Genomic DNA, 9,531 nt, shown 5'->3' on the forward strand with positions numbered 1-9,531 from the left:
GCCCGGCTTCGGGGTGATGTTCCCTGGGGTCCGGCCAGCTTCCGACTGGCCCCCGGGCCCCCGAGCCCCCTCGCGTTCAGGGGGGAATGCTGCGGGAAAGGCGGGGCCGCGCAGGGCGGAAGGAGGGCGCAGCCCCGGTCGGGGGAAGGAGGGAGGCCGCCCCCCCCGCCCCCCCGCCCCGGCGCTCCGCAGTCCTTGGGGCGCACGCGCACGCTCACTCGGGGCGCCGGGCGGGCGGGGCGGTGCTGACGTCATCCGATGACCCACCCACCCCCTACCCCTGGCCGAGGGGCGGTGGCCGCGCAGGCTCCGCCGGACGGACGCACGGACAGACCGGGCACCGAGGGAAGGGCGCACGGTCAGGCCATGCCCGGGGAGGCTGCCCGTGCCGAGCCGCTGCTGCCGGAGGCGGGCAGGCCCGGGCCCCGCACAGGTGAGGCCTCGGGCTGTGCCCCCTGCGCGCGTCTCGGCCGCCCTGTCCCTGCCTGTTCCCTCTCCGGTCCCTCTCCCTGCCTGTCCCCTCTGTCCTTCTCCCTTCTCCAGTCACCACCCCCCCAGTCCCCTCTCCGGTCCTTTTGGCGCCCTGCCCTTTCGAGCACCTGAATCTTGACCGCCCCCCAACCCCCCAGCCCCGCACGTCCCAGCTCAGGACTGCGGGGAAGGGCGGGCGGGCGGAAACGGGACGTCCTCCGGGAGCCAGAAGCGGCGCGAGGGCCTGTGAGCATCCCAGGGCTCCGTGGCTCCCGGCCCGCGTCCCGCCCTCTGGGCCGCCGCCGCCCCATTGTCTGTGAGGAGCTGCGGGCCCTGGCCCCATGACTCTGGACCAGAGGTGGGGGGTTCTCAACTGCACCCCCAACACCGGGGGCACTCGCCCCCTAGATGCCTGAAGCCGCCTCAGGGCCGGTGATTGGTCTGCCCTGGGCAGGTGGAGCCGGATGGAGCTGGCGCCTGGGGAAGCCGTGTGGGGGGCGGGGGGGCAGGCCGTGAGGGTGGGAGGTCGGATGCCCTGGGGGAGCAGGGTCTGGGGGGCAGTGCCCCGGAGTGCAGGCCTACATCCTGGGGGAGGCTAGGTCAGCAAGTGTGGATGGAGGCTGAGGGGGTCAGCCTGGGTCTGGAAGGATCAGCCAGGGGGGCCCAGCAGGAGGTCAGCCATGAGTGACCCCTGGAGGGCCAAGGGCACCTTGCTGTGGATAAGTCACCTGGGAATGTCACCAGTGCTGGGTCCAGGGGCCTGGCCTCCCTCTGGGGTCCAGTAAAGCAGGTGGAGGCTAGGACTCCCCAGACTCAGGGTCTCAGGCTGCTTGATGACCTTGAATGCTTACAAAAACCTTTGACCTTTGGCTTCCCTTCCTCACCCCCCCTCCTTGGCCCAGCTCTGCCCCCTCCCTGCCCCAGGGCGGGTGGGCAAGGGTACCCCAGGCTCAGTGCCAGGAGCCGGTCTCCACCTGCCCCACCCACCACACCCACCTCCAGGTGTTGGGTGTCTGTCACTCGGCAGTGGACCCGAAGGACCCCCTTCTTGCGATCCCCTGGCCAGCCTGAGAATCCCAGTAGTGTGGCCCGAGGGCCCCGAGGGGCTGCCCCTCATTGCTGCAGGCCGATGGACAGGCTGGGGAGGGCACCGCCCCTTTGTAAAAGCTTCACCTCTAATCCTGGCAGATACTCGACTTTGCAGACAGACAGCTGAGACACGGAGGTACTTGTGGGGTGATCACGGGTGATAGAGCAGGAACCCCCCCGCCACCGAGAACATGGTCGGGGCCCAAGCAGCCCCCGTAACACTGCCCTGGGACCGGCTGGCATATTCCTGGCGGAGGGAACCCTTCTCACCCCCATGCTCCAGCTCGGCCTCTGTGGGACGCGCAGCCTGAGGACGCACACACGCACAGTGGCCCCGCTTCCCTCCTCCGTGCACCAGCTCTCGAAGCAAGAGCGAGGGCAGAGCCGGATGGCACCTCCAGAGGCTGGCCTCGGGTGTGGGCAGCAAGGAGAGAGACGAGGCAGAGAGGCGAGACCCCCATGCACAGGAGGTGGGAGACCTAGAGCGTCCCAGGGCCAGCGGGGTGCAGGTCCCCCTGCCCCTGGGGGCCTCTGACACAGGAGGTCAGGAGAGGTCGTCCACCAGGCGCAGCACAGATTGAGGGCAGGGGGCCAGCCAGCCAGCGTCCGCGGAGACAGGTGCTCGTCCAGCCTTGCCGAGGCTCAGACGGGAGCCACGCCACCCACCCCCGACCCCCTGGCCCCAGGCTGTGCCCCTGGGGTCGGAACTCTCTGAAATTCTCCCCCAGACGCAGCAGCTCCAGCCCCCAGAGGGTGTCTGCCCTCCTCATGGCCCCCTCTGTCCGCAGAGTCGTCCTGTGATGTGGCCGCAGCCACCACCCCGAGAGGGGACCGGCTGGAGCACTGTGCCCTGACCCCCGGACCCAGCGCCCTGGCCCTGGAGTTTCTGCCCAGCAAGCCGGGCGCCCGGCCCCCGCCGGAGGGAGCCAGCTGGGATGCAGGGCCGGGCGGCACCCCCTCGGCGTGGGCGGTGCCCGCAGAAGGCAGCCCCAGCCCGGGGTCCCCCGAGGCCCAGCCCGCCGGGGGTCCTCCCCCAGCCACCCTGGAGCCCCGGATCGTGATGGGTGAGGAGACCCGCCGGGCGCCCCCGCCATCCAGGGCAGCCCTGCCAGAGCTCAGGGACCGGGAGGGTGGGCACCCCAGCCTGGACCCACCCCCCGAGGTGTGTTCTCAGGGTGACCCTCCTGTGCCTTGCCCTGCCCCAGACCCTGACCCCTACTTCACACCGCCCTCCACCCCCACCGAGAGCGCCTGTGGCCTGCTCCCTGGCCCCGGGCCCCGCAGGGAGGCCCGGGACGCCCCGGCTGAGCCAGGGGACTCGCCGCCCGCCTCACCCTCGGGCTCCTACATCACGGCAGATGGGGACAGCTGGGCCTCGTCCCCCTCCTGTTCCCTGAGCCTGCTGGCCCCGGCCGAAGGGCTGGACGTCCCCCCAGGCTGGGGCTTCTCCCCAGCGGGCTCGGTGGCTGACGAGGAGTTGTCTCCCACGGGGCCCGCCGGCCCCCCGACCCCGGAGTCCAGCGTCTCGGCCGACAGTAGCTCGTCCTGGGGCCAGGAGGGCCACTTCTCCGAGCTGGACTTCCTGGCCAACGACCCCATGATCCCCGCCGCCCTCCTGCCCTTCCGAGGCAGCCTCATCGTCCAGGTGGAGGCCGTGGAGGTGACGCCGAGGGCCCCCGAGGACGAGCAGGAGGAGGGGGCCCCTGTCCCCGGAGGGGACCCAGCCGGGGAGGGCGAGGACGACAGCACGTTTGCGTCCTCCCTGCAGTCCCTGTCTGACCTCTCCATCACCGAGGGCATGGACGAGGCCTTCGCCTTCCGGGACGACACCTCGGCAGCCTCCTCCGACCCCGACTCGGCCTCCTACGCGGGGGCAGACGATGAGAGGCTGTACAGTGAGGAGCCCCACGCGCGGCCCGCTGCCCTGCGCCAGCACAGCCCTGGCGAGCCCGCTCCCGCCGCCCCCGAGCAGGGGGCCTGCCGAGCCACCGAGCGCCAGGAGCCGGGCGCCCAGGTCCCCGGGCCAGGCCAGGCCTCCGCCGCCGCCGCCGCCGCCACATCCCCTCACACCCCGCGGGAAGCCCCAGGCCTCTCCGGGGGGAGCCCCCAGGCCTGGAGGGAGGAGGCAGGCTCCCTCTGGGGTCCAGCACCTGCTGCCCCGGGCAGAGCTCAGCCCTTATGGGAGGATGACAGCGCGGCCTTAGGCCCGGGCCCTTGGACCGCCCCGGAAGAGGGAGCCTTCACGCCAAGCCCAGATTCTCTGCAGAAGCTGGAGAAAGAAGCAGGCCAGGACCCTGACTCTGTGGCCACACCCCTGCCCCTGCAGGACGCGGGCCTCCCCTCAGGCCAGGCGCCCGCTTCTCTGGTCAGCCCTGTGCCCCAGCCGGGAGAAACAGACAGGACCTTACCCCAGGACTCTGACTCTGGGGCCACACCTCTGTCCCTGCAGGACGTGGGCCTCCCCTCAGACCAGGGGACCCCCACTGGGGCCAGGCTTGAGATCCTGCAGAAGGGTGCAGGCTGCATGCCAGGAATCGAACCTGTGGTCACTGCAGCCCAGCACGAAGGACAAGTGACCTTGGAACTGAGGCCAGCACCTGAGGAGAGGGACACAAGCTGCACTGGAGGCCCGGAGCCTCCAGCCTGGGAACAGGCCCAGCTGGATGGCCTGGAGCCAGCTGCAGATGCTGGGACACCCTGGGCCTCATGGGGAACTGCAGGCGCCTCCAAGCCTCACATGGAGGCCCTAGATTCCCCCAAGCCTGCCACAGAGGCTGTGGAACGCCCTGGACCTGACACAGAGGCCACAAATTGCCCCAAGCCTGTCACGGAAGCCCCAGAACACCCAGAACCTGCCACAGAGGCTGTAGAATGCCTGGAGTCTGCCACGGAGGTCCTGGAATACCCTGAGCCTGCCACAGAGGCCCCGGAACATTCTGAGCCTGCCACGGAGGCCCTGGAATGCCCAGAGCCTGCCACAGAAGCCCCGGAACATTCTGAGCCTGCCACGGAGGCCCTGGAATGCCCAGAGCGTGCCACAGAGGCCCCGGAACATTGTGAGCCTGCCACAGAGGCCTCAGAATGCCCAGAGCCTGCCACGGAGGCCCCGGAACATTCTGAGCCTGCCACAGAGGCCCCGGAATGCCCAGAGCTTGCCACAGAGGCCCCAGAACATTCTGAGCCTGCCACGGAGGCCCCAGAACGCCCAGAGCCTGCCACGGAGGCCCTGGAACGCCCAGAGCCTGCCACAGAGGCCCCGGAACATTCTGAGCCTGCCACGGAGGCCCTGGAACGCCCAGAGCCTGCCACGGAGGCCCCGGAACACCCAGAGCTTGCCACAGAGGCCCCGGAACATTCTGAGCCTGCCACAGAAGCCCCAGAATGCCCAGAGCCTGCCACGGAGGCCCCAGAATGCCCAGAGCCTGCCATGGAGGCCCCGGAACATTCTGAGCCTGCCACAGAGGCCCCAGAATGCCCAGAGCCTGCCACAGAGGCCCCAGAACATTGTGAGCCTGCCATGGAGGCCCTGGAATGCCCAGAGCCTGCCACAGAGACCCCCGAACATTGTGAGCCTTCCAGGGAGGCCCTGGAATGCCCAGAGTCTACCACGGAGGCCCCGGAACATTCTGAACCTGCCACAGAGGCCTCGGAATGCCCAGAGCCTGCCACGGGGACCCCGAAACGCCCAGAGCCTGCCACAGGGGTCCCAGAATGCCCAGAGCCTACCACGAAGGCCCCGGAATGCCCAGAGCCTGCCACAGAGGCCCCAGAACACCCAGAGCCTGTCACAGAGACCCCAGAACATTCTGAGCCTGTCACGGAGGCCCCGGAATGCCCAGAGCCTGCCACGGAGGCCCCAGAACGCCCAGAGCCTGCCACGGAGGCCCCAGAACGCCCAGAGCCTGCCACGGAGGCCCCAGAGTATTCTAAGCCTGCCACAGAGGCCCCGGAATGCCCAGAGCCTGCCACAGAAGCCCCGGAATGCCCAGAGCCTGCCGCAGAGGCCCCAGAACACCCAGAGCCTGCCACAGAGACCCCAGAATACTCTGAGCCTGCCACGGAGGCCCCAGAACGCCCAGAGCCTGCCACAGAGGCCCCGGAGTATTCTAAGCCTGCCACAGAGGTCCCGGAATGCCCAGAGTCTGCTGCAGAGACTCCAGAACACCCAGAGCCTGCCACAGAGACCCCAGAATACTCTGAGCCTGCCACGGAGGCCCCAGAACACCCAGAGCCTGCCACAGAGGCCCCAGAATGCCCAGAGCCTGCCGCAGAGGCCCCAGAATGCCCAGAGCCTGCCACAGAGACCCCAGAATATTCTGAGCCTGCCACGGAGGCCCCAGAATGCCCAGAGCCTGCCACGGGGGCCCCAGAACGCCCAGAGCCTGCCACGGGGGCCCCAGAACGCCCAGAGCCTGCCACGGGGGCCCCAGAACACCAGGAGCCTGCCACAGGGGCCGCGGAATGCCCAGAGCCTGCCACAGGGACTGCAGAACACCCAGAGCCTGCCACAGAGGCCCCAGAATGCCCAGAGCCTGCCACGGGGGCCTCAGAACATTCTGAGCCCACCACAGAGGCCTCAGAATGCCCAGAGCCTGCCACGGAGGGCCCGAAATGCCCCAAGTCTGCCACAAAAGCTCCAGAATGCCCAGAGCCTGCCACAGGGCCCCCTAGGCCTGCCATGGAGGCCACAGACCCACCCAAGCCTGCCTCCATTGGAGAGGAAGTAGCTGAGGGCCTGTTGGCACCTGAGCAGGGAACCGGTCCCAGTGCCTGTGTGCGTGCTAGTGATGGAGCCGAGCCCCACTTGCCCCTGGTGGAGGCCCCAGGGGGTGAGAATCAAGGGGCTGGGGGCCTCGAGTCAGCACCCCAGGGTGCTAGGAAGGCTCCTGGGGATAGTGGCCCAGAGGTACATCCTGCTGCTCGCCCCGAGGTTGGCCCTACATGGCCCCAGAGCCCAGCGGAGGAGGGAAGAGCCAACCCTGAGCCCAGGTCTCCTGTTGCTGTGGCCTCAGAAGCTGCGCTGGGCTCCTGCTCCGAGTTTCCACCGAGGTTCGTGCCCAGGCCTGGCAGGGGCTGCCCCAAAGAGCCTGCCCCCACCTCTCCAGCACCCTCTCGGCAGCCGGAGCCCGTGCTGGGCCCAGGCAGTGGAGAGTGGGCACAAGTAGCACCCAGAAGCCCCAGCTCGTCCCCAGCACAAGCCCCCAAAAGCCCTGCCAGGGGCCTGCCCAGTGTGCCCCAAGACAGGCTCCTCGTCCCAGAGCCCCCCGCTCCTGGGGTCCCCACAGAGGCAGCCCCATGCCCCATGGCACCCCTCGCCCCCTGCCCTTGCCAGGGCCCCAGGGAAGACTCGGAGGAGGGCAAGGAGCCCCCGGGCTCTCCGGGCCTCCAGCCGCCACAGGCAGGAGCCCAGCGGGCGGTGGCTGCCTTCTCAGGAACCACGAAACCTCCTGGGGCCGGGCATCGGGTCGGCCTCCCACCCCACTCCCCGATCCTCAGCCCCAAGACGGCCCCCACGGGGGACACCCATGCCAAAGACCAGGCCTGGCGGATCTCGCCCCCCTGCCAAGTGCCTCCTGGCCCTCGAGGGCTCCCGGCCGCCGAGCAGCAAGATGACCAGGACAGCCTGGAGGAAGGTGAGAGGGGCCGGGGCTGGAACGCTGTCCTGAGCCAGGGACCAGAGGTGGCAGGTGGGCGGGAAGCCGTCCTCAACGCAGACACACCCCTACCCCATGCCCAGACTCGCCGCCGAGGGCTCCGGGATCCGGCCAGCACTCGGACAGCCACGGCGAGTCGTCTGCAGAGCTGGAGGAGCAGGACCTCTCAGGAGCGCAGACGGCACAGTGCCCGGCCCAGGTGCCTGGCCCGGGAGCAGGGAGGCTGCACCCCTGGGAGGGCTCCACCCCACCCTCCCCTCGGGTGCTCAAACCCCGTCCTCCCCAGTCCCCGGCAGGTGGCGGCAGCGAGGAGACCGTGGCCAAAGCCAAGCAGAGTCGTAGTGAGAAGAAAGCCCGAAAGGTCGGTGGGGGTCCCGCCCGGGCCACTCCGTGGGGGCGGGGCCTGCTGCATAAGGGGACCCTTCACACCCAGTGGCCATCGGGTCGTGAAACTGCTGGGGCCGGAGCGTCCATCGAGACCGTGCCCCCAGCTGGGGTCCGGCACCCCACTCAATGCCCCGGGGCACTCCCACAGGCTCTGCCCAGAGACCACAGAGGGTCCCCCAGGGTTGGCGGCAGAACCCTCGTTCCCCCCCGTCAGCGTGCTCTCTCCCCCTGGGCCCACCCGCTCCCCCCCCCCCCCCCCCAGGGCCACCCCCCCCCCCCCCGGGGTCGATGCCCAGGTCTGAGCACCGCCCCCCGTGACCCCAGGCTATGTCCAAGCTGGGCCTGCGGCAAATCCAGGGGGTCACCCGGATCACTATCCAGAAGTCCAAGAACATCCTGTTTGTCATCGCCAAGCCTGACGTCTTCAAGAGCCCAGCCTCGGACACCTACGTGGTCTTCGGCGAGGCCAAGGTCTGGCAGGCCGCGGGAGGGGGTGGGGGCCCGGGGTGCGGGACGGGCTGACCGCCGTGCCCCTGCAGATCGAGGACCTGTCCCAGCAAGTGCACAGAGCTGCTGCTGAGAAGTTCAAAGTGCCCGCGGAGCCTTCCGCCCTGGTCCCCGAGTCCGCACCCGGGCCGCTGGTGAGGCCCGAATGTGAGGAGGAGGAGGAGGAGGAAGAGGAGGAGGAGGTGAGGCACAGGGATGAGGGGGGGGGCTCAACGGCTTTTCCTGGGGGTGGGGGCAGCCCCAGAACCTGCCTGCTTGCCCCCCCGCCCCCCGCAGGTGGATGAGGCAGGGCTGGAGCTCCGTGACATTGAGCTGGTGATGGCGCAGGCCAACGTGTCGCGGGCCAGGGCGGTGCGGGCCCTGAGGGACAACCAGAGCGACATCGTCAACGCCATCATGGTGAGTGGCCGGCCCCTTGTGGGCCCCCTGCTGCTGGCCCTGCCGCGCCCCTCCCCAGCCCGCCCTCTCTCTCTGCCGTTTCCTGCAGGAGCTCACCATGTAGCCGCTGACCGCCATCTGACCGCACAGCTCCGTCCCTGCCCCCGGCTCTGCTGCTCAATAAATGGGTGTCTCCTCATGGCCTCTGCTCTGGCTCCTACCTACCCGGGCGCGCGCTCCAGCCGAATGGGGTTTGTGAATGGGTGGAGACGCTTCCTGGGTCCGTGCAGAGCCCCAGGAGGGGGGGTCCTCCCTTCCATGTCCCAGACGGCGGGGATCTGTTCCCCATGTTCTCAAAGGCTGGTGGTCCTACCCGCTCCTGCCCCAGAGCTGGTGGCGTTCCCATGGCCCTAGAGGGTGGGTGATCTCTCCGTGTCCCAGAGGGTGGGAGTCGTCTCCGTCGCTAGAGGGTGGGGGTCTGTCCCCACTTGTCCCCAGAGGGTGGGATCCGTCCTGTGACTCTAGCAGGTGGGGGTCCACCTTCCCCCCCCCCCGCCGTGGCCCCAGTACCCAGCCTGCCCAGACGGTAGGCAGTCACCTGGCTGTGGCCCAAGGCGTGGGCCTGGGGACTGGTTTTGGGAAGGAACTCCCCAGACTCGGGGGCTCTGGAGGTTTAGCCATTGAAAAGGTGTTTGCTGGGGGGTGGGGGCAGCGACTGGCCCCCGAAGTTCCTGGCCCCTCCTGGCGCCCAGCTCTGGAGGGACCGCCCATCCCCTCCATGTTCCCTCTTCTCCAAAGCCCAGGGACCCGCGGAGGGGGGCTGCGTGTGAGAGGGGCCCCTGGAGAGGAGGGAGCGGCTCCTGCCGTCCACACAGGACACTTAGACCCGGTTCCACAGTGCGGCCACCCCACCCCCGACCGCTCGCTGGGGCCACTCACACCCAGGGTGGGCTGGCCCTGCCTGGATGACTTTAGCTGTTCCAGATGCTGCCACAGCAGGTTGATCTGTGCTCCTGTTTGGAGACCCACCCCATATCCCCTTAGC

The 9,531-nt window shown here is 69.2% G+C and overlaps 1 protein-coding gene across 1 annotated transcript; it reads left to right on the plus strand.

The window, feature by feature from the left end:
* Positions 1 to 166: 166 nt before the first annotated feature.
* Positions 167 to 8,726, plus strand: NACAD (NAC alpha domain containing). Its single transcript, XM_073885041.1, has 8 exons — positions 167 to 433; positions 2,349 to 7,193; positions 7,298 to 7,413; positions 7,501 to 7,575; positions 7,926 to 8,072; positions 8,141 to 8,290; positions 8,385 to 8,507; positions 8,596 to 8,726. Exons 1-8 carry the CDS (start codon positions 259 to 261, stop codon positions 8,608 to 8,610), a joined length of 5,646 nt encoding a protein of 1,881 aa, XP_073741142.1. The 5' UTR covers positions 167 to 258; the 3' UTR covers positions 8,611 to 8,726.
* The last annotated feature ends 805 nt before the right edge of the window (positions 8,727 to 9,531 follow it).

This window comes from Callorhinus ursinus, unplaced genomic scaffold (genome assembly GCF_003265705.2).
Source record: "Callorhinus ursinus isolate GAN/ISIS: 27379988/994484 unplaced genomic scaffold, GSC_fseal_2.0 scaffold60, whole genome shotgun sequence".
Classification (NCBI taxonomy): domain Eukaryota; kingdom Metazoa; phylum Chordata; class Mammalia; order Carnivora; family Otariidae; genus Callorhinus; species Callorhinus ursinus.

Bases quoted from the DNA above. Each gene is read 5' to 3' on its own strand.
- NACAD (XM_073885041.1), top strand. From the start codon at position 259: ATGACCCACCCACCCCCTACCCCTGGCCGAGGGGCGGTGGCCGCGCAG. The intron at 7,576-7,925 runs GTCGGTGGGGGT...CCGTGACCCCAG, and splicing joins GTGAGAAGAAAGCCCGAAAG to GCTATGTCCAAGCTGGGCCT. The intron at 8,073-8,140 runs GTCTGGCAGGCC...GTGCCCCTGCAG, and splicing joins TGGTCTTCGGCGAGGCCAAG to ATCGAGGACCTGTCCCAGCA.